The 25,152-nt window shown below is 41.6% G+C and overlaps 1 protein-coding gene across 11 annotated transcripts in view; it reads left to right on the top strand.

Moving 5' to 3' along the window:
- The window catches only part of LOC109922751 (regulator of microtubule dynamics protein 2), a 109,700-nt gene that overhangs the window by 52,372 nt on the left and 32,176 nt on the right, over positions 1–25,152 (top strand). For 8 of the 11 annotated variants that reach the window (XM_048596889.1, XM_048596891.1, XM_048596897.1 and 5 more), the window contains exons 5-6: positions 2,832–2,907; positions 4,184–4,261. In XM_048596889.1, the coding sequence (XP_048452846.1) occupies positions 2,832–2,907; positions 4,184–4,261 (154 nt within the window). The remainder of the gene's footprint in view (positions 1–2,831; positions 2,908–4,183; positions 4,262–25,152) is intronic. The other 3 variants (XR_007262098.1, XM_048596895.1, XM_048596898.1) reach the window with 1 other exon arrangement.

Below are 25,152 nucleotides of genomic sequence, written 5' to 3' on the forward strand. Positions count from 1 at the left end.
TGCTGCTTGGCCTGCTGTGTTCATCCAGCCCTGCACCTTGTTGTCTCAGTGTTTGCACCCTCTCCCATTCCATGTGTTTCATCTCAGCCTTTCAACACATCTTTCTATTCACTTTTTATTAATGTAATCATCCAGTTTCCTTTAGAAAACATCTAACCTATTTTTCTAAACACTTCTTAGTTCTGTAATAATTTCATAAGAAGTTAATGAAATGAATTGACTTTTGATGTTTCAAGCAGTAATAAAATTTATAAACTTTTTTGTTGCAGCACACTTCTCTGATCCAGCAGAAACTAGTGCTGATTTTAACTGAAAGGAGTTTAGGGGGATTGGTTCAAGAACTCATTTGGGGGCCAATGGGGCAAACAGCAACCTTGTGAATCACCTCCCCTGAGTCCTAGGCCATTCTAACTCTTAAACATAAACTTAGACTAATTCCTGCTCACGATGAGAATGATGAGACTGGGGCGAGCAGATTTGGGTGAGCTCATGTAAGCAATGCTGCTGAAAGCATTCTCTGACAAGGTGAAGGACAGTGGTGATCAGTTGATTGGAAGAAAGCATCTGACCTCTTTGAGGTGGCCCAATGAAAGAATTACAAATGTAAAATTATTGTGAATTTATCAGTTACTTTTAACTCAATAGTTTTATGACCATTTGATCAGGCAGACAAACTCCACTTTGACAGTGGGAATGAAGCATTGCAATTCATGATGTGGAGAACGAACCCCAATAATCTGGAGTGGTCCGGTTAATTAAATCACTGAACGTCATTTACTTCAACGTCATTGGTGTGTTTTCTGAAACTAAGCAGATTCTGTATCTGCCTGATGGGCAGGAGCAAGAGTTCATTCGCCATGACCAATGATATGAGGGCATGATAAGTAGGGAGGAGAACTTTCTAATCTAATCCAGGTTAGGGAAGGGAAAGCCAGAGTGTGGGAGCCCTTTAGTCCTCCATACGAGATGTGGAAGGGCACTCCTACTCCTCAAGTACACATGGAATCCTGAAATTCAATGTTTCAAATTTGTTTTTCTTGACCTTTTTCTACTCCATGACCTCCTTTCCAATAGGCCTTGTCTGATCCTGAATATTTTCCTGCTCTCCCATTAAGACTTCAAACTTAAATTGCAGATCAGTTCCAATAAAAGAAATTGACATGGTTTGCATATTTATAGAATGATCACACTTCCATTTGCCTGCTCAAGAGACCTTCTGAACCTTCTAGAATATTGGAGCAGGAAAGTCTTGATGCAATTATTTAAGAAAGGCTATAAGGAAAAGCCAGGGAACTATAGATCGGTGAGCCTTGCGTCAGTAGTAGATATGTTGTTAGAGGGGAGTCTGTGGGACAGGATTTGCATGCATTTGAAAAGGCAAAGTGTGATTAAGGATAGTCAACATGGCTTTGCGCATGGGAAATCATGTCTTTCTAACATGATTGATTTTGTTGAAGAGGTGACAAAAGAAGATTGATGAAGGCAGAGTGGTAGAAGTTGTCTATATAGAACATAGAACATAACAGCGCAGTACAGGCCCTTCGGCCCTCGATGTTGCGCCGACCTGTGAAACCAATCTGAAGCCCATCTAACCTACACTATTCCATTATCATCCATATGTTTATCCAATGACCATTTAAATGCCCTTAAAGTTGGCGAGTCTACTACTACTCTCTGAGTAAAGAACCTACCTCTGACATCTGTCCTATATCTATCACCCCTCAATTTAAAGCTATGTCCCCTCATGCTAGCCATCTGGACTTCAGCAAAGCATGTGACAAGGTTCCGCATGGCAGACTGGTTAGTAAGATTAGCTCACTTGAGATCCAGGAGAGCTAGCCAACTTGAAGGTAGGAGACAGAGGGACTTTTCAGACTGGAGACCTGTGACCAGTGGCGTGCCACAAGGATCAGTGCTGAATCCACTGCTTCTCGTCATTTATATAAATGAGGTGAATGTGAATAGAAGAGGAGCAGTTAGTAAATTTGCAGATGGCACCAAAATAGGTGGTGTAGTGGATAGTGAAGAAGACTATCTTTTGATCAGATGGGCCAGTGGGCCAAGAAGTAGCAGTTTAATTTAGATAAATGTGAGGTGTTGTATTTTGGAAAAGCAAAGCAGGGCAGGACTTACACAGTTAATGGTAGGACTCTATGGAGTGCTGCCAAACAAAGGGATCTTGGGTGCAGGTGCATAGTTCCTTGAAAGTGGAGTCACAGACAGGCTAGTGAAGAAGGTGTTTGACATACATGCCTACATCGGTTAGAACTAGAGGGGATAGGTTTAAGGTGAGAGGGTAAAGATTTAAAAGGGAGTTGAAGGGTAACTTTTTCACACACAAGGAGGTGTGTGTATGGAATGAGCTGCCAGAGGAAGTTGCGGAGGTAGATACAATTACAACATTTCAAAGGCATCTAGATGGGTATATGAATAGGAAGGGTTTAGAGGGACAGCGGCCAAATGCTGACAAATGGGACGAGGTCAGATTGGGATGTCTAGTAGGTGCAGACACGTTGGACCGAAAGGTCTATTTCTGTGCTGTATGACCCAATAATTTTATATAATTAGTGGGCAGGAAGTGCATCTGGCTATGAAACCACCTGACAAATCCAACTGGTGATTGATATGAATGGAACGAAATATTGTTTGATCAAAAAATGTAATTTTCATACATTGACAAGTTAGATTTTCAATTTATATTAATATAGAGCCTGTAGACAATCTGTGAAAAAAAAAGTTAGATTGTCGCATTCATTTTTGTGCCTGTGCTTAAGTATTGCTCTTTTTTTTTGTTCATTGTTCTCAGTATCTTGTTTTTTTATTGTATGCAGGCTTGCAATTGTTTGTGGGCATCTTTCTGAATATGGAAGTGTACAGTCCAAAATCAAAAATGGCTCTCTTTTCAAAGTAAGTTTGGCATTGTGCCATTTGACCAAATTTTACAGTACTTTGTAAGAAAGCTTGCTCTTTGGTAACTTCGTTTTCTTTATTGGGCTGTACCCAAATGATGCAAATACTTAATATTGAGCAACTTCCAATAATTAATTCAATTTTCTATTTCTTAGGCCTTTTAAGAACTTTTTTTTTTACAGTGGCTGTGTTTAGCAGGCTTTTATCCCTGCTTTACTTCTATTTGGGGATTGACTTAGACCAATTCATGAAAGACAACTTCGCTATATTTTGGAATTTATTGGTTAACTGTTTCTTAGCAAGAGGCTGACTGATACAGGATAGAGTCATTTAAATGGTTTGGCCAGTTTCTGATTTCTGTGGTCTAAAGCTTTACTGACATATGCCAGAACTTTATTTGCCAAATCTGTTATTTTATGTCTGTTAATTTTGCTTCTTAACAAATATAGTGTGTGAGAAATGCTACTCAACTTACACCATAGCAATGAGGTGACTGGTATAAAATTGTCAATCCATAAAATCTTATTGGTAGGGGTTTTCATGTAGTTTCCAGCAAGATAATATAATCCAAAATTTTACACCTGATATAATTTGGCATATTTTAAGAAAATTGTTGAATACTCATTGTCAGAATGAAAGATTAGGATTTTTTTTTAAAAAAGACAATATAATTTCCAACTTTTGCTTATAAATCCCACTTGACAACAGTAGCCCTTCAAAAAATGCTTCTATGGCTTTATGACGTGTAATGAAAAAGGATCGCCATTGATAGTCGGTATGAAACATGTACATAGTTCAAAGTCGCTTTCCAATTAAGTGAGTTTTTCAAATAGATACATTTAACTAGTTTGTGTAAATAATTCTTGTTGGCCTCAGTGTATTGAATCAAAAGGAGCAAAGGAAATTCAGATGTAGATTGGTCCATGATCTAATTGAATGGTTGACCAATCACAGCAGCTGAATTGTCCACTCCAGTTTTGTGGAAGGAGGATTATTTGAAGTGACTGTAGGATAAAAATACGAAAAGTTAAGAACTCAATGCAAATAGGAGGCTTTAAAGAAGTTCACAAGTTCTGAAAGGCATTGTTACTGATGGGACAGAAAGGGAGTATGGGAAATGGATAAGGAAGAATTTTTAAATAAAAATTTTGAATAGGAAAGTAATCATATTTTTTAACTTGTCAAATGTGATTTTAGATTCAAACAATATTTACTCTTGATATTATGTACTAACTAGTTATTTAACTAGTATTTATTGTTCTCTTATATATAGGACCACATAGACAAAGCAATTGAGTTGAGACCACAGGATCCTAAGCTGTATCATCTACTAGGAAGATGGTGCTATGCAGTAAGTTGGAAGATTCAGTAAAAGTATCTTTGGGCAGGATATAAATGGAGTGGTGCTTTCCCTCAAATTTAGCTCGGCATTTTCGAAGCATATGGCACCCCATTATCCGTGGCTTCTCATTCATGAAAGAGACTGCCTGTTCCAAAAATATTCACGAGACATTTCAGATTGAGAACAATGACTATTAATATCACAGCTTCCAATACAATCCTGAACTGAGTTTATGGTTCCACTTTATATATGTCACAGAAATAAGAATATTAATTAATGTTTGAGCTTCAGGTTTTTACTTGTTCGTTTGTCCTATTTAACTTTTTGGGGTCTGGAAAATTGGAAATATCTAGATGCTGTGGCATCATTGATAATCAAATTCTAAAGTAAGCATTGATCTATTGGTATTAGTAACCAGCAATATGTGCAAGTTAATAGAGACATTGATTTATTCTCTGGACTGCACCGTCTCCTCGGTGATTAATGAGCTGGGAGACAGAATGAATAAGAATTTTAATTGCATCACATTCTGCAGTTTGCTGTTTCTGTTTTCATAGATTCTGTCTGACCTCTTTTCACCATATTTTTGATTTCTGCAGTTTTTTTACACAGTGCATCATTGGGAATGCTGATTCATAACCCTGTATCAAGGACATTTGATACCCAATATCAGAAAGCCAAAATGTCTGGTAACCACCAAGGTGCTGTAGTTTACTTGATGTATAGATTACCAACTCTGAACAATCGCAAGCCCTCATCCAACTGACAGCAACAGTTGTAGAATGAAAACAAAGCGATTGTGCAGCTGAGCTTTGTTCAGTGAGTTGCTGCCAAGGAGTTAAGGGTGAGAAATTTCTACTCTTTTCGGGCTGGGGTGGGTAGTGTGGCTGGCCTTGTCCCAGCCTGGCCCAGGCTTCTGGCACTGATCGCACTGGATGTTACCTGCCCATTGATGAAGACCTTTGTAGTGAATGAGGAGAATGGAACCCAATTCTTGATAGGTTCAATAGGAAGGGAAGGAGGAATGTTTTATGAGTGAGAGTCAGGAGAAAGGATTGGGATAGAGTCGTTGAGTCATACAGCATGGAAACAGACCCGTCGGCCCAACTAGTCTATGGTGACCATTTTCCCAAGCTAAACTAGTCCCACTTGCCTCATTTGGCCCATATCCCTCCAAACCTTTCCTATTCATGTACTTATCCAAGTGTCTTTTTTAAATGCTGTAACTGTACCTGCATCCATCACATCTTCTGGCAGTTCATTCCACACACAAACCACTATGTTTAAAAAAAAAAAGTTGCCCCACATGGCCATTTGAAAACTTTCTCCTCTGACCTTAAAATATGCCACCTAGTTTTGAACTACCCCACCCTAGGGAAATGACCCTTGCTATTCACCTTATCTATGCCCTTCATGATTTTATAAACTTCCATAAAGTCACCCCTCAGCCTCCTATGCTCCAGTGGGAAAAAAAGTCCCAGCCAACCACCCTTATAACTCAAACCCTCTATTCCTGGTGACATCCTGGTAAATCTTTTCTGAACCATTTCCAATTTAATAATATCCTTCCTAAAGCAGGGCAACCAGAACTGCACACAGTCCTCCAGAAAAGGTCTCACCAACATCCTGTACAACCTCGACATGATACCCCAACTTGTATACTCAAAGGTCTGAGCTTAAAGGCAAGCATTCTAAACACCTTCTTAAACACCCTGTGTACCTGTGTTGCAAATTTCAAAGAACTGTGTACCTGAACCCCTAGGTCTCTTTGTTCTATGACACTACATAGGGTCCTACTACTAACTATACAAGTCTTGCCATTTTTTTGTTTCACCAAAATGCAATACCACACATTTATCTAAATTAAACTCCATCTGCCACTCCTCAGCCCACTGACCCAACTGATCAAGATCTCTTTGTAATCTTGGGTAACCATCTTCACTGTCCACTATACTGTCAGTTTTGATGTCATCCGCAAACTTACTAACCATGCTGTTGGAGAGTTTTTCCCGACATGGGCGAAAGACTCAGGAGGCAGGCAGGATTCATGCAATGGAAGATGTTTATTCAAGCAGAAACTGGTTTATGCAGGGAGAGGACCAAAGGATCTTCCCCGAATCATCTGGCTTCTGAAGACAGATCAATGATGCACCCTCTGCTTTTACAAAGAAATACAGCATTTTTATACATTTTGGGTTACAGTAATCAAATACAACATAGTCATCGTCCTTCCCCTTAATTCAAACACCCAATCCTGTGGGATACATAATCAGTGATGGACACTTCCATGGACAGCCCCAGGTTCCCATGATTTTATGGTATTAGGTAGATATTGTAATCTCTAGGCCATGGGATCTTCCTGTGCATCCTATTCATTTGCATTCCAAAAGTTTAATGGCTATACTCCTTCGGGTCTTTCTCAGGCTTAATTATGTATAAGAACAGCTCAAATTCTTTTACCCATTGTGTTTTGGTGCTGTCTTTTATCACATTCAGTTACTCCTTTTATTTTCCTACCATCCCAATTATAGAATGTAAAAATAAAAAGTCAGTTAGTTTTAACTAATTGCTGTAAGGTTAACTTCTGTTATAAAGTTAATTATGAGTGTAACGTTATACAACTTCTTCCACTGTCAGCATTTTGTAATTTATGGGTTGTGATCAATCTATCCTGTTCAGGGCGTAAGAGAAGGTGTCCTCTAAGGCTAGTTAATCTTTACATCTAAGCTTAAAATTTTTTTAAGGCTTGTATTATATCCTGGTTATGTATTGAAACCAACTTCTATGACGAGAGCATCTTTAGCCTGAAACTACTTAATATTGCTGGTAGCTTCAAAGAGGCAACTATTTACTACAAAATAATCTCATGGGTGTTCCGCCTCCTTGGTTTTCAATTCTTGTAAAGCAGATCAAGCCATCAGGTCTCCCTATCCCTGATGTATTAGTCAATGTGATGAATGGGGGTGGTCGTGGGGTAGTGTAGTTGAGTTGGTACCATCCTGTAAAGGTGTTCAGGTTATACCCTGCTAATTTCCATTGTGCCCTAACTTGGTCAGTATTTACTAAGTACTTTCCAGTATTGGTAGGATGCCCATCTCTATCTCTATATTTCTTCGTACCCATTTGGCTAATTCTGAAGCATTGAAGAGGATGGATCGCATTGGTATCCCTCCCTTAGAGTGTATGGGGACATGGGTGCAGACCCAGCAATTGGAAACATTATGTTCTTTAGCATACGCATGTGATGAGTATAAAAATGTATTAGCATTCAAAATCCTCTTCACCACTGGCCTATCAGCCTCCGATGGGATCAAAAGTAAGAGGAACCCATAGAGGATTAGCATTTTCATAATCACGTTAATTTCAGCAACGTTCTTAATTACAGTCTTTATGGCGCAATTGCATCACATGTGCAAGCTAGACATCACCCCATTAAATTGTATACTCTTAGCTGTGTAGGATGTCTCCATTCACCAATTTTATTTTCATTAATAAGTACACTTCTGGTACCTCTTAATATTACCTCATGAGATCCATCCCACCGGGGGGACAAGGTTCCCTTGCTTAGGATTATTTTTACCAGGACCTTTGATCCTGGAGGTGGCATTTCTGTTTGTTCTGTCTGTCCCTCGGATTCCCAGTCCTTGACAAGCTGCTGGTCTCGTGTCAGTCCATGAAGTATGTGTAGATGCTTACTGAGGGATTTCATGTAATCCGAGATTTGTCCTTTGCTGTTAGTCAGTTCTGCTCCCCCTGTGATTAAGTCCTGGGGGAGTATCATTGCTTGTCCTGTCATGTGTTCAAAGGGTACATTGCCCTCTCGGCCATCAGAGTGGCTGGTACGGAAAGGGTCCATTTAACCCCTTCTCCTGTTATTGCCTTGGTCAGAACATTTTTCAGTGTTCTATTCATCCTTACTACCATCCCTGAATGCTGTAAATGGCAGGGGAAATGATAACTTTGTGTTATTCCCAGTAGTTTACATGCTTCCTTCAGGCACTTGACAATGAAGTGGGTCCCTTGGTCTGAATCTGTTTGTAGGGGGACCCTCCTCCACCCCCACCTAGGTATTATTTCTGCTGCCAATATTTTTGCAACTGAGGTTGCAGCACAGTCTTTCATGGAAAAAGCTTCTACCCATCTGGTAAACTGGTCAACCATGACCAGACAGAATTTTTAATTCTAACTTTGAGGGAGTGGTCCAATGAAATCTATTAGAATGTGTTCCCATGGCCCCGTTGGACGGGGCTGATGGCTCATTTTAATTTTAGTTCCGTGTCCTGGTTCTGTCTGCACACATGCAGTACATCTTTGACAAAGTTTGGCTATGTCTCTTCCCATTCCTTTCCACCACACTTCTCCCTATGTATGCTAATCTATGGTAAATATTGTATAACATCTGCTGGTAGAATGTGGGGACTACCACTTTGCCTTACTTTCTCCAAATATCGTCTGCTCCTGACACTGCCCTGCCTTTAATCCATCCTGCTTTTTCTTCTGAACGAGCTGCTGCTTATAAATTTAAAATGTTCCATTCGTCATCTTCGGTCTCTTGCTCTTTCGCAGCTACTGTCTTTATCACTTCCTGTTCTAACATTGCTTTTGCTGCACTATCTGCATAACTATTCCCTCTCTGCTCTGGTGTACGAATTTTCCTGTGTGCTTTTATTTTAATTACTGCTACTTCTTTTGGTTCAGTAGCTGCAGCCACTAGGCCCTTGACTAGGTTCTCATGCTGGATTACTCTACCATTCAAAATAACATAACTTCGCCTTGCCCATGCCATCATGTAGTCATGGACTACACCAAAGGCATACCTACTGTCTGCATAGATGTTAACCCTTTGTCCTCTTCCTTACTTCAGGGCTGCAGCAACTGCTTTTAGTTCAGCTACCTGTGTGGAGTGACATCCTTTTATTCTCTCTCTTGCTAAAAGCTCTCCCTTTCAAATTAATCACAGCCCACCCTGTCTGGGCCTCACCATGATAGTACGTCCACGTCCCATCTATAAACATGCATTTCACATCTGGCCCCTCTAATGGCTCTTCCTTAATTCTCCCTGTTCCAAAGAGAGGGTACAATCATGCCTCTTTCCTTGTTTCTCCAAATCTTACACAGTTTCTTTGACTGCCTCAACAGCTTCAGGTCTGATGGGGTACTGCCTTTTAGCTGGTTGTACATTTCCAGGTATTTCAATCAGTTTTATATCTCACCTCCCAAACTCGGTTTTGGTGGTTGCCCATAATTTGGGGCACATCATTGCTAATTTGTGGTAGGGATTCTCAGGGTGTCATTCCCACTTAACTGTGGCAGTACAGATGCTCTTAAGGAAGCATGCAATCCTTGACCTTCTAAATTTAAACCGGCAATCCCAATCAATTTTCGCTTCTCGTGTGTTAATTACAGCTCCAAATTGTTCCAGCAAATTCATTCCTAATATACTGCCTTAAGTATTTTTACACATATATATACAAGCATTGATCACACAATCTGCAATTTTTATTTCAATCTGTTAGCTGAGGGTGGCTGGATGAGTCCCGCCACACATACCCTGTAAAAACTGCTGCTCGTTTCTTATCATTCCCTTGGTTCTTTTCTGCTTTCATAGCCAATTGAGTACTTTATTAATTTGTGTTTTTTTTAATCATCCAGTTTTCTATCCATAGATTACTTCACCCAGTAGCAGTAAAATATGGAACAAAAACAGAATTTGCTGGAAATGCTCAACAAGTCTGGCAGCATCTGTGAAGAAAAAATCAGAGTTAACGTGTCAAGTCCGGTGACTCTTCCTCAGAACTGTAAAATATCATCTACATGGACTTAAAATTTCTAAGGAAGTATCCATCCTTTTCATGTCAAGCAGAATAGGTTAATTAGTATTGAACCACCTCCTCTATTAAGTTTTGAGGAAGGGTCACTGGACCGGAAACGTTAACTCTGTCTTTTCCTTCACAAATGCTGCCAGACCTGCTGAGCTTTTCCAGCAACTTTTGTTTTTGTGTCCTCTGTTAAGTTTGCCTTTTCTAATTCATTTATCAGCTTTCTCAGATTTTAGAACATATCAGAATTTTGTTCAAAGAGAATTGCATTCCCAAGATTCCAAATTTCCTATTATTTGCATACTTTCACATCACAGTACTTTTACAGTGAGCAAATCTTATCGTCCGGAGTTAAAGATTCACTTGTGTTAAAACAGTTTTTGAAAGTTCATTTCTGGCCAGTAAATGAAATTCCAAACATGGTAATTTCTGAAATTAAAATTTACTCGAAAGTCCAAACGCAATACAAAGCCAATTCTAAAAGATGAATTTTTACCAAGCTTTACAAACTAAACTTTTAAGTCAACATTTTGTTGTAGACTTAGGCTTCACACAACTGCTGAGAGTTTCTTAAATGGACATCACATTAACCATACATGTCCCATACTTACACAGGCACACCACACATTAAAATCAACACACATTCCCAAAATGCAAACTAACTTCAAAACATCCCCAGGTCTCAAGCTCTAGGGAACGAAAACACACAAATTGCACAAGACAACATTTAGCAATCAACAAACAAAGATGCATTCAAACCAGACCACAAAGAGTTAACACCTCTTACAGGATTCAGTGAACTAGCATAGAGCGCCGTCTCACTCACTCTCTCTCTTCTTGTTACTTATGAACACTATAGCTATTTCAGCAAAGAAACTGCCGATGCTGGAGAATCTGAGCTAACAAGGTGTAGAGCTGGATGAACACAGCAGGCCAAGCAGCATCAGAGGAGCAGGAAAGCTGACGTTTCAGGCCTAGACCCTTCATGTTTCTCCGCTCTTACTTTTATACACACTGTGCAGAAGGGACTGATCTGGACCCCAGCCCATTATTCCACAGTCCTCCCCTGCCATTTCTCCAGACTCTCCCAAGTGTGGCTGCTTCTATTTTACTGTTTTATTATTTCCAAGACCCTTGTTCTTTTCCTACCTCACACTTTTCTCGTGCCAGAGATTCCTGGCCTTTCTTGTGTTGTGCTTTTTTCCTCTCTTATTTCACTTCTTTTTTCCCTCTTATTTTGTTTCTTTTTACTACTTTTATTCCCCTCTTATTTTGCTCTTTTTTTTCTCTTATTTCACTTCTTCTTCTAATTTCATTCTTTTTTTTTCCCCCTTATTTCTGCGAATGATAGCTCCAAGACTAGCAACACCCTTAGTTTTTTTATTTTCGCACATGATAGTCCCAGGACTCGCAACCCTCCCCCCGACCTTCCTCCTACTTTGGGCTCCAGGACTCCCTACCCCCCTCTTCCTTGTTTCGCATTCTCACGTTAGTTCACACGTTCTCGTGTTATATCGCTCGCTCTTGTGCTGGGCACCCACTTCCAATATAAGAACGTAAGAGCTAGGAGCAGGAGTAGCCCGTCCGGCCCTTGGAGCCTGCTCCGCCATTCAATAAGATCATGACTGATCGTTTCGTGGACTCAGATCCACTTACCCGTTCTCACCGTATCCCTTAATTCCTTTATTGTTCAAAAAAAATCTACCTTATCTTTAAAAACGTTTACTGAAGTAGCGTCAACTACTCCACTGGGCAAGGAATTCCACAGATTAACAACCCTCTGGGTGAAGAAGTTCCTTCTCAATTCAGTCCTAAATCTGCTCCCTCTAATCTTGAGGCTGTGCCCTCTTGTCCTACCTTCACCTGCCAGTGGAACCATCCTCTCTACTTCTATCTTATCTATTCCCTTCATAATTTTATATGTTTCTGTAAGATCCCCCCTCAATCTTCTGAATTCCAATGAATATAATCTCAATCTACTCAGTCTCTCCTCATAAACCAACCCCCTCAACTCCGGAATCAACCTAGTGAGCTCCTTTGCACCCCCTCCAGTGCCAGTACATCCTTTCTCAAGTAAGGAGACCAAAACTGCACACGGCCTCACCAGCACCTTGTACAGCTGCAACATAACCTCTCTGCTTTTAATCTCAATCCCTTTAACAATGAAGGACAAAATTCCATTTGCCTTCCTAATTACTTATACCTGCAAACCTACCTTCTGTGATTCATGCACAAGGACACCCAGGTCCCTCTGCATAGCAGTGTGCTGCAACTTTTTACCATTCAAGTAATAATCCTTTTTACTATTACTCCTACCAAAATGTATGACTTCACATTTATTTACATTGTATTCCATCTGCCAGACCTTTGCCCACTCACTCAATGTATCTATGTTCCTCTGCAAAGTTTCACAGTCCTCTGCACACTTTGCTCTGCCACTCATCTTAGTGTCATCTGCAAACTTTGACACCCTACACGTGGTCCCCAACTCCAAATCATCTACATAAATTGTAAATAATTGCGGTCCCAACACCGATCCCTGAGGCACACCACTAGTCACTGACTGCCAGCTAGAATAGCAGTCATTTATCCCCACTCTTTGCTTCCTGTTGGTCAACCAATCCTCTATTCATGCTAATACTTTACTCTTAATGCCATGCATCCTTATCTTATGCCGTAGCCTCTTGTGCGGCACCTTTTCGAAGGCCTTTTGGAAATCTAGGTACACCACATCCACTGGGTCCCCATTGTCCACCTTGCTCGTAATCTCTTCATAGAATTCCAAAAGATTTGTCAAGCATGACCTGCCCTTCATGAACCTATGCTGCGTCTGCCCAATGGGACAATTTCTATCAAGATGCCTTGCTATTGCTTCCTTGATAATAGACTCAAGCATCTTCCCCACTACAGAGGTTAAGCTAACCGGTCTATAATTCCCCATCTTTTGTCTACTTCCCTTTTTAAACAGTGGCGTCACATTTGCTGTTTTCCAATCTGCTGGGACTGCCCCAGAGTCCAGTGAATTTTGGAAAACTACCGCCAGTGCACCTACTATTTCTCCCGTCATCTCTTTTAGTACCCTGGGATGCATTCCATCAGGGCCAGGAGACTTATCAATCCTTAGCTCCATTAGCTTGCCCAACACTACCTCTTCCGTAATAATGATTGTTTCCAGGTCCTCACCTACCTTCGTCTCTTTGTCAATTACTGGCATGTTATTAGTGTCCTCCACTGTGAAGACCGATACAAAATACCTGTTCAATGCCTCGGCCATTTCATCATATCCCATAACTAAATTCCCCTTCTCATCCTCTAAAGGGCCAATGTTTACTTTAGCCACTCTTTTTCGTTTTATATATTTATAGAAACTTTTGCCTGATTGCCTGATTCTGCGTCTCATATTCACTGCAATCTAAAAGATCACTTTATGCCCTGGCTTACAGAAGCCCCCCACCAAGTACCAAGCTAGCAAGAAATGATGGTAAATGAATATACTCACGCAGATCGTGGCCCAAGGTGTACAAGCTTCAGGTAGGGCACCCTGCTTGCAGCGCTAATCTGTTGGAGCATTTTTCCAAACCCAGCACAAAGACTCAGGAGGCAGGCAGGATTCAGGCAAGTGGAAGATGTTTATCCAAGCAGAAACTGGTTTATGCAGCGGGAGGGCTAAAGGATCTTCCCCGAATCTGGCTTTGGAAGACAGATCAATGACGCACCCTCTGTTTTTACAAAGAAATACAGCATTTTTATACATTTTGTGTTACAATAATCAAATACAACATAGTCATCATCCTTCCCCTTAATTCAAACACCCAATCCTGTGGGATACCTAATCAGTGATGGGCACTTCCATGGACAGCCCCAGGTTCCCATGATCGTATGGTATCAGCTAGACATTGTAATCTCTCGGCCTTGGGATCTTCCTATGTGTCCTAATCATTTGCCTTCCAAACGTTTAATGGCTATACTCCTTCGGGTCTTTCTCAGGCTTGTTTATCTGTGAGAACAGCTCAAATTCTATTTACCCATTCTGTTTTCGTGTTGTCTTTTATCACATTCAGTTACTCCTTTTATTTTCCCACTGTCCCAATTACAGAATGTAAAAATAAAAAGTCAGTTCGTTTTAACTAATTGCTGTAAGGTTAAAAACAGGATCAAAAACAAAGTTGCTGGAAAAGCTCAGCAGATCTGGCAGCATCTGTGGAGGAGAAAACAGAGTTAACATTTCAGGTCCGGTTTCAGAACTGAGGAAGGGTCACTGGACCCGAAACGTTAACTCTGTTTTCTCCTCCACAGATGCTGCCAGACCTGCTGAGCTTTTCCAGCAACTTTTTTTTTGTTCCTGATTTACAGCATCTGCAGTTCTTTTGGTTTTTATGCTGTAAGGTTAACTTCTGTTGTAAAGTTAATTATGAGTGTAATGTTACACAACTACTTCTATTGTCAACATTTTGTAATTTATGGGTTGTGATCAACCTATCTTGTTCAGAGCGTAAGTGAAGGTGTCTTCTAAGGCTAGTTCATCTTTACATCTAAGCTTAAAAGATTTTCTTTAAGGCTTGTATTATATCCTGGTTATTTATTGAAACCAACTTCTATGATGAGAGCATTTTTAGCCTGAAACTATTTAATATTACTGGTAGCTTCAAAGAGGCAACTATTTACTACAAAATAACCTTAGCTGTTATCCTTGTAGCTGCTTGAGGACCTAATCTAACACCTGACATTATTCATTTACTGGGACAATCACCCTTTCATTAATAAAGTTGAAATTGGTCATTTTTCTGTCCGAAGGCATCCTTTTAACAGAACTGTCTCACATGGGGACATTCAGTGTTCCTTTGCTGACCTTCTAGCAGTTCTGTTCAAAGGTACCATTGTATTTCACTGTGTGAGCAGGCTGCTTAGTTTTGCTTAGCTTCTGTTTACAATCTTGTAAGCAAGTGTTGGCCACTTAATGTGTTCAGGTACAAGTCCCCCCTACACATGCCTCCTGTATTCTCATCCAAAATGTTTATATAAATGACAAACAAAAGTGAACCCACTATTGATCTCTGTGGAGCACGACTGGTCACAGTCCTCCAGTCCAAAAACCAACCCTCTACCACCATCACGATTTGTATATTTGGACTGGAGAGAGAGGGCTGCTTACAATGTGGGGAGGGGGCAATGGAGACAGGGCTTCACTGTGTCTTTATTTACCAGAGCATAGAGACAGCTCCAGTCCAAGATGAAGGACGGGAAATAATTGTGGCTGTAACAGCTGCTCCTTTTTAGAGATATTGTTCAGTCTTGAAGCTGATTTCCACCAATTCTAAACACAGTAATTACTGTTTTATAAGATGTTGCATTGCTTTGGAACTTTGAGAAACAAATCAAAATCCTATATATAGAAAGGAGGGAGAAAAAAGCAATGACCACATGGACAGTGAATCGAACAGTGAAAGAAACCTACACTGCTGTCTGACTGAGCAGTAACCTGCACAGCTGCTGCCTTTGCTGTCAGGTTCCAAGTATCTCTGGACATCGAGGAGTTCCTTCTAAGGAAAATAAACAAACAGCAAAATTCACAGCTGATATTGGAGAAACCTGTGTGTGGGAGCTCACAGCAGGGGAGCAGCTAAGTGGCTTTTTAAAGTGTAGCCTTCCTGTTTTCTTTAAATCTACAGTAGTGTGTCGACTGTACATTTTGACTGTACATTTTATTGAGATTGGTCCCTTGATTAAACTTCAAAAACATAAGTACTAAGCTAACCTGGAGCTGTTTGTTTTTTAGAGCAATAAAACTGTGCTATTTTCTGGGTCGGTAGATTATTAAGGTGCAAAGATGGCCTTTAGTAGACTGATGTGCTCTTCCTGTTGGATGTGGGAGATTCCGGAGAGTTTCCATGTTACTGATGATTATGTCTGCAGGAAATGTGTTTGACTGTGATTCCTATTGGATCGCATGGATCGGTTGGAATGGCAGTTAGAGGCTTTGAAGAATTTACGGGAGTTGAGGGTGTGATGGATGGCAGTCGCAGGAAGGGAGATAAACCGAAGATACAGTAAGGTAGATGGGTGACCTCTAGGAAGGGTGGAAGGGATAGACAACTAGTGTAGGAGTCTCCTATGGCTGTCCCCATCTCAAACAAGTATGCTGTTTTGGAAAATGTAGGGGGTGATGGACTCTCAGGGGAATGTAGCACTGACAGCCAGGTTTCGGGTTCTAAGACTCGCTGTAACATAATGAGGGGTACGCCAGTTTCTCAGTGATCGATTGTGATAGGGGAGTCTCTACTCAGAAGCACAGACAGAAGATTCTGCAGCTGACAGCAAGATATCAGAATGATGTGTTGCCTCCCTGGAGCCAGGGTCAAAGATGTCTCTGAGAGGGTGTAGAATATTCTCAAAGGGGGGAGGGACCAGCAGGAGGTTATTGTGCACATTAAAACTAATGACATAAGAAGAGAAAAGGATGAGATTTGGAGGAGAGAATATAGGAAGTTAAGCAGGAATTTAAAAACTAGGTCCTTGAGGAGAGTAATATCTGGATTACTCCCAGTGCCACGAACTAGTGAGGGTAGGAATAGGAGGGTAGAGCAAATGTAGCCTGGCTGATTGTGCAGAGTAGAAGGATGCACAATATTTGGATCATTGGATTGTCTTCTTTGGTAGAAGTGACCTTTATAAAAAGGTCAGAATGCACTTGAATTGGAAGGGTACTAATATGCTGGTGGGGAGATTTGCTAGAGCTGATCGGGAGGATTTAAACGTGTGTGTGTGTGTTGGAGCGGCGGGGTGGGGGGTGAGGGGGACCCAGGGAGATAGTTAGGAAAGAGAGTCTGAATCTGGTACAGTTGAAAAAAGGAGTAAGTTAACAGACAGGGCAGGTAGGAACAAAGTAGAGGATGAGGTATGATTGGTAAATTAAACCGCATTTATTTCAATGCAAGAGGCCTAACCAGGTAAGGCAGATGAACTCATTGCCTGGTTAGGAACTTGGAATTAGGGTATCATAACAATTACAGAGATGTGGCTCAGGGATGGACAGGACTGGCAGCTTAATATTCCAGGGTACGGATGCTATAGGAAGGATCAATTGGGGGGCAAGAGAGGAGGGTGAGTGGCATTTTTGATTAGGGATAACATTACAGCTGTATTTAGGGAAGATAGTCCTGGAAATACATCCAGGGAAGTTATTCGGGTGGAACCGAGAAATAAGAAAGGGATGATCACCTTATTGGGATTGTACTGTAGACCCCACAATAGTCAGCGGGACATTAAGAAACAAATTTGAAAGGAGATGTCAGTAATCTGTAAGAATAATAGTGTGGTTATGCTGGGGGATTTTAACTTTCCAAACATAGACTGGGACTGCCATAGTGTTAAGGGCCTGGATGAAGTGTGTGTACAAGAAAATTTTCTGACTCAGTATGTGGATGTACCTACTAGAGAAGGTGCAAAACTTGACCTACTCTTGGGAAATAAGGCAGGGCAGTGACTGAGGTGTCAGTGGGGGAGCATTTTGGGGCCAGTGACCATAATTCTATTAGTTCTAAAATAGTGATGGAAAAGGATAGACCAGATCTAAAAGTTAAAGTTCTAAGTTGGACGAAAGCCAATTTTGACAGTATTAGGCAAGAACTTTCAAAACTTGATTCGGGGTATATGTTCAGAGGTAAAGGGATAGCTTGAAAATGGGAAGCCTCCAAAAATAAGATAACAAGAGTCCAGAGACAGTATGTCCCTGTTAGAGTGAAGTGCAAGGCTGGTAGTTGTAGGCAATGCTGGATGACTAGACAAATTGAGGTGTTGGTCAAGAATAAGAAGTAAGCATATGTCAGGTATAGACAGCAGAAATTGAATGATTCGCTAGAAGAATACAAAGGCAGAAGGAGTATACTTAAGAGGTAAATCAGGAGTGCAGTGAGGGGACATGATAGTTTTGGAAAATAGGGTTAAGGAGAATCCAAAGGGATTCTACAAATACATTGAGTAACTAGGGAGAGAATAGGGCCCCTTAAAGATCAGCAAGGCTACCTATGTGTGGAACCGCAGGAGATGGGGGAGATACTAAACAAGTATTTTGCATCAGTGTTTACTGCGGAAAATGATATGGAAGATAGAGAATGTGGGGAAATAAATAGCATCCTCTTGAAAAATGCCCATATTACAGAAGAGGAGGTGCTGGATATCTTAAAACACATAAAGGTGGATAAATCCCCAGGACCTGATCAGGTGTACTCTAGAACTCTGGGAAGCGATTGCTGAGCCCCTTGATGATATATTTGTATCATCGATAGCCATAGGCGAGGTGCCAGAAGACTGGAGGTTGGTTAACGTGGTGCCACTATTTTAAGAAATGTGGTAAGGAAAAGCCAGGGAGCTATAGGCCGGTGAGCCTGACATCTCATGGTGGGCAGGTTGTTGGAAGAAATCCTGAGGGACAGGAGTTACATGTATTTACAAAGGCAAGGACTGATTAGGGATAGTCAACACACGGCTCTGTGCTTGGGAAATCGTGTCTCACTAACTTAATTGAGTTTTTTGAAGAAGTACGAAGAGGATTGATGAGGGTAGAGCAGTAGACGTGATCTATATGGACTTCAGTAAGATGTTTGACTAGGTTCCTCATGGTAAACTGGTTAGCAAGATTAGATCAAAGTATGGTCGAATTTAAAATACAGATGGAGCATGAGAGGGTTAAATCCAGTACCTATGTCCTGTGCTTGAACAAAGGAGACTATGAAGGAATGAGGGAGGAGTTAGCTAAGGTAGAATGGGAGCAAAAACTTTATGGTGGGTCAATTGAGGAGCAGTGGAGGACTTTCAAAACGATTTTTCACAGTGCTCAGCAGAAGTATATTCCAGTGATAAGGAAGAACTGTAGGAAAAGAGAGAGCCAGCCATGGATGTCTAAGGAAATAAAGGAAAGTATCAGATTGCAAAAAAACACATACAAAAAAGCAGAGTAGTGGGAAACTAGTAGACTGGGAAATCTTGCCAACAGAAAGCCACAAAAAAGGTTACAAAGAAAAGTAAGATAGATTATGAGAGTAAACTAGCTCAGAATATAAAAACAGGCAGAAAAAGTTTCTATAAATATGTAAATCATAAAAGAGTGGCGAAGGTAAACATTGGTCCTTTAGAGGATGAGAAGGCCAATTTAATAACTGGGAATGAGGAAATAGCCGAGACATTGAACAGTTATTTTGTGTCGGTCTTCACTGTGGAAGATGCAAATAACATGCCGAAAACTAATGGCAAGAAGGTTATAGCAGGTGAGGACCTAGAAACTATCATCATCACTAAGGAGGCAGTGCTGGGCAAGCTAATGGGGCTAAAGGTAGACAAGTCTCCTGGCCCTGATGAAATGCATCCCAGGGTACTAAAAGAGGTGATGGGGGAAATGGCAAATGCACTAGTAAATATTTACCAAAATTCACTGGACTCTGGGGTGGTCTCCGCAGATTGGCTGTTTTCCAATGTGACGCCACTGTTTAAAAAAGGAAGTAGACAAAAAGCAGGTAACTATAGGCCAATTAGCTTAACTTCGGTAGTGGGGAAAATGCTTGAATCAATCATTAAGGAAGAAATAGCAAGACATCTGGATATAAATTGTCCCATTGGGAACACCCAGCATGGGTTCATGAAGGGTAGGTCATGTTTAACTAATTTGGTGGAATTCTTTGAGGACATTACTTGCATGGTGGACAATGGGGAACCTGTGGATGTGGTGTATCTGGATTTCCAGAAGGCATTTGACAAGGTGCCACACCAAAGGCTGCTACATAAGATAAAGTTGCGCAGTATTACAGGTAATGTAGTGGCATGGATAGAGGATTGGTTGACCAGTAGAAAGCAAAGAGTAGGGGTGAATGGATGTTTTTCTGGTTGGCAGTCAGTGGCTAGTGGTGTGTCTCAGGGATCAGTGTTGGGACTGCAATTGTTTACAATTTACATAGATGATTTGGAGTTGGGGACTAAGTATGGTATGTCAAAATTTGCAAATGACACTAAGATGAGTGGTAGAGCAAAGTGTGCAGAAGATACTGAAAGTCTGCAGAGGGATATAGATAGTCTAAGTGAGTGGGCAAAGGTCTGGCAGATGGAGTACAATGTTGATAAGTGTGAGGTCATCCATTTTGGTAGGAATAACAGCAAAATGGACTATGTTTTACATGGTAAAAAATTGCAGCACGCGGCTGTGCAGAGAGACTTGGGTGTCCTTGTGCATGAATCGCTAAAAGTAGGATTGCAGGTGCAGCAGGTAATTAAAAAGGCAAATGGAATTTTGTCTGCCATTGCTCAAGGGATGGAGTTTAAAAACAGGGAGGCTATGCTGCAGCTGTATAGGGTCCTGGTGAGGCCACACCTGGAGTACTGTGTGCAGTTTAGGTTTCCTTACTTGAGAAGAGATATACTAGCACTGGAGGGGGTGCAGAGGAGATTCACTCGGTTGATTCCAGAGTTGAGAGGGTTGGATTATGAGGAGAGACTGAGTAGACTGGGATTATACTCATTGGAATTCAGAAGAATGAGGAGAGATCTTATAGAAACATATAAGATTATGAAGGGAATAGATAAGGTGGAGGCAGGGAGGTTGTTTCCGCTAGCAGGTGAAAATAGAACTAGAGGGCATTGCCTCAAAATAAAGGGAAGCAGATGTAGGACTGAGGTCAGGAGGAACTTCTTCACCCAAAAGGTTGTGAATCTGTGGAATTCCCTGCCCAGTGAAGCGGTTGAAGCTACCTCGCTGAATGTTTTTAAGGCAAGGCTAGATAAATTTTTGAACAGTAAAGGAATTAAGAGTTACGGTGAGTGGGCGGGTACGCGGAGCTGAGTCTCAAAAAGCTCAGCCATGATCTTATTAAATGGCGGGGCAGGCTCGAGGGGCCAGATGGCCTACTCCTGCTCCCACTTCTTATGTTCTTATGTTCTAGATCACATGGAATAGAGGGAGAACTAGCTATTTGGATATAGAACTGGCTTGAAGTTAGAAGACAGAGGGTGGTGGTGGAGGGTTGCTTTTTAGATGAGTGGTGTGCCACAAGGATTGGTGCTGGTTCCATTGCTTTTTGTCATTTTATGTAAATGATTTGGATGTGAACATAGGAGGTATAGTTAGTAAGTTTGCTGGGTGCCATCAAAATGGGGGGGGTGTAGTGGACAATGAAGAAGGTTACCTCAGAGTACAACAGGATCTTGATCAAATGGGCCAATGGGCCGAGGAGTGGCAGATGGCGTTTAATTTAGATAAATATGAGATGCTGCATTTTGGACCGGCAAATCATGGCAGGACTTATACACTTCATGGTAAGGTCCTGGGGGGTGTTTCTGAACAAAGAGACTATGGAGTGCAGATGCTTGAAAGTGGAGTCGCAGGTAGACCAGATAGTGAAGAAGGCATTTTGGATGCTCGCCTTTATTTGTCAGTACATTGAGTATAGGAGTTGGAAAGCCATGTTGCGGCTGTACAGGACATTGGTTAGACCACTGTTGGAATACTGTGTTCAATTCTGGTCTCCTTGCTGTAGGAAGGATGTTATGAAACTTGAAAGGGTTCAAAAAAGATTTACAAGGATGTTGCCAGGGTTGGAGGTTTGGGCTAAAGTGAGAGGCTGAATAGGCTGGAGCCATTTTCCCTGGAGTGGCAGAGGCTGAGGGGTGACATTATAGAGGTTTATAAAATCATGAGGGGCATGGCTAGGGTAAATGGACAAGGTCTTTTCCCCGGGGTGAGAGTGTCCAAAACTAAAGGGCATAGGTTTAAGGTGAGAGGGTAAAGATTTAAAAGGGTCCTAAGGGGCAATTTTTTCATGCAGAGGGTGGTGTAAGTATGGAATGAGCTGCCAAAGGAAGTGGTGGAGGCTGGTACAATTACAACATTTAAAAGGCATCTGGATGGGTGTATGAATAGGAAGGGTTTAGAGGTATATTGGACACGTGTTGGCAAATGGAACTGTATTTATTTATTAAGGATATCTAGTTGGCATGGACAAGTTGGACCGAAGGATCTGTTTCCGTGATGTATATCAGTATGACTGTAGATCATACCAAACTCGAAATATTGACTGTTTCTCTTTACACCGATCTTGCCAAATATGCTGAGTTTCTCGAGCATTCTCTGTGGTTTTTTTATATGGAGAGCTTGTAGTTTTGCTGAAGTCTACATGAATATTTAAAATAATAAGACTTTATTACAAAGTACTTTAAAAATGCAGATGTTCAGAATTTAATTATATATTGCATGTTATGGTTTTTTTTGCTACTGTTTTTGTTGGCCTGAGGTAAAATTAATTTTCAAAATTTATTAATTTTTATATTGTCATGGGATGTGGGCACAGCTAGCATTTGTTGCCTATCCCCAGTTATCTTTGAGAAGGTGACGATGAATTAAAATGGGGTCACATTGAAAAATAACTTGTGAAACACTGCGTTAGTCCTTCGCTCTGCTTCGCATATCTATTTTCTGTTGCTAGTATGGATATCATCCTGTACTAAATAGACTAACTGCATCAAATGCCAGAATTCTGAAATGCTGAGGTTATTTTAGTGGTTTGATACAAATGCATTGGGCTACAGTTCTGTTAGTAAGAGAGGGTAAGCAACGAAAAACCAATGTTTCTTCTGTCCACTTGACAACTGATAATTCTATTCAACATGGCCCTATTTTCCATTCATAGTGAAGTATGAAGAATTGGCACAAGCTAAATTTTATTTTTATTTGTTCATGGGATATGGACATTTCTGGGTAGGCCAATATTTATTACCCTTCCTTGGCAAATAACAGTCAACCATATTGCTGTCGCATGGAGGCCAGCCCTGGTAATGATGGTAGTTTTCCTTCTCGAAAAGACATTAGTGAACTAGATGGGTTTTTTTTAACAACAATTAGTGTTATCATTAAACTAGCTTTAAATTCCAGATTTTTGTGGGATTGGAAGCCATATCCCAAGAACAATAGTGTGAAGTTTTGATTACTAATCTAGAGATGTTACCACTGGGCCACCACCTGCCTGCTAGGGTCGGTTTGACTGTAACTAGAGTATTGCTGCCATTTTTGCTGATCACACTTCAGGATGATGGATGCATAATTCCTTGAGATGGAGTGTAAGAGATTACCAGAATAGTTTCAGAGATAAGGAAAGTTTGTTTCAATGTTGGGTAGAAGGCAGGAGAATTTGACAAGGATGTACAAGATTTTGATTAAGCTGTTCCTATTACCTAATCGTACAAAGACTACAGGAGCTCAGATTTGAAAGTGTAAGAGATGGGGGATGACAATGGTCTAGTGGAATTATTGCTTGACTATAAATCCAGAAACTCAGCTTCACACCCTGCAATGGCAGATGATGGAGTTTGAATTCAATAAATATCTGGAATAAAGAATCTAATGATGATCATGAAACCACTACTGATTGTCGGAAAAAGGCCCCCTGATGCATGAATGTCCTTCAGGGAAGGAAATCTGTCATCCTCACATGGCCCAACCTACATGTGACTCTGGACTTGCAGCAATGTGGTTGATTCTCAACTGCACTCTGAAATGGTCTTGCAAGCCAATCAAGCAGTTGTATCAGTTGGCGCAAAGTCTCATCAAAGAAATGAAATTGACAGATCACCTGGAACCAACCTCGGCACTGGAAATGACAACCACACAAACAACCCTGTCGACCCTGCAAAGTCTTCCCTATTAACGTACAGACTAGTGCCAGAATTGGGAGAGCTATCTCACAGACTAGTCTAGCAAAAGCCTAACATGGCTATGCACATGGAATCATATCTTACTGACATTGTTCCAGACACCACCATCATCCTCCCTGGATGTGTCCTGTCTCAGCACCCCAAGACACACCCAGTGGACGTGGTGGCACAGTGGTATACAGTTGGGAGAAAGTTACTGTGGGAGTCTTCAACATTGACTCCAGACCCCATGAAGTCTCATGGCTTAAACATAGGCAAGGAAACCTCCAGGTGATTGCCATGTACCAACCTACCTCTGCTAAAGAATCAGATCTCCTCCATGTTGAACAATACTTGGAGGAAGCAGTGAGGGTGGAAAGGGCACAAAATATATTCTGGGTGGATGATTTCAATGTCCTTCATTAAGAGTGGCTCAGCAGCAACACTCAAGATCAAGCAGTTTGGGTCCTAAATGTCATAGCTGCTAGACTGGGTTTGCAGCAGTGGTGAGGGAACCAACAAGATGGAAAAACATGATTGACCTCATCCTCTCTGTAGTGATTGTAACGAGGTCAGCTAGGTGGACTGCATACAATGAGTAGAGCTGGATGAACACAGCAGGCCAAGCAGCATCAGAGGAGCAGGAAAGCTGACGTTTCGGGCCTAGACCCTTCTTCAGAAATGGGGGCGGGGAAGGGGATTCTGAAATAAATAGGGAGAGAAGGGGAGGCAGATAGAAGATGGATAAAGGAGAAGATAGGTGGAGAGGAGACAGACAGGTCAGAGAGGCGGGGATGGAGCCAGTAAAAGTGAGTGTAGGTGGGGAGTTAGGGAGGGGATAGGACAGTCCAGGGAGGACGGACAGGTCAAGGGGGCGGGATGAGGCTAGTAGGTAGGAGATGGGAGTGGGGCTTGAGGTGGGAGGAGGGGATAGGTGGGAGGAAGGACAGGTTAAGGAGGTGGGGACAAGCTGGGCTGGTTTTGGGATGCAGTTGGGGGAGGGGAGATTTTGAAGTTTGTGAAGTCCACATTGACACCATTGGGCTGCAGGGTTCCCAAGCGAAATATGAGGTGCTGTTCCTGCAACCTTCGGGTGGCATTGTTGTGGCACTGCAGGAGGCCCAGGATGGACATATCGTCTAAGGAATGGGAGGGGGAGTAGAAATGGTTCGCGACTGGGAAGTGCAGTTGTTTGTTGAGAGCCGAGCGTAGGTGTTCCGCAAAGCGGTCCCCAAGCCTCCGCTTGGTTTCCCTGATGCAGAGAAGGCCACATCTGGAACAGCAGATGCAGTATACCACATTAGCAGATGTGCAGGTGAACATCTTGATGTGGAAGGTCTCCTTGGTGCCTGGGATGGGAGTGAGGGGGGGGAGGTGTGGGGGCAGGAGTAGCACTTCCTGCGGTTGCAGGGA

Source organism: Rhincodon typus, chromosome 5 (assembly GCF_021869965.1).
Source record: "Rhincodon typus isolate 14 chromosome 5, sRhiTyp1.1, whole genome shotgun sequence".
Classification (NCBI taxonomy): Eukaryota; Metazoa; Chordata; class Chondrichthyes; order Orectolobiformes; family Rhincodontidae; genus Rhincodon; species Rhincodon typus.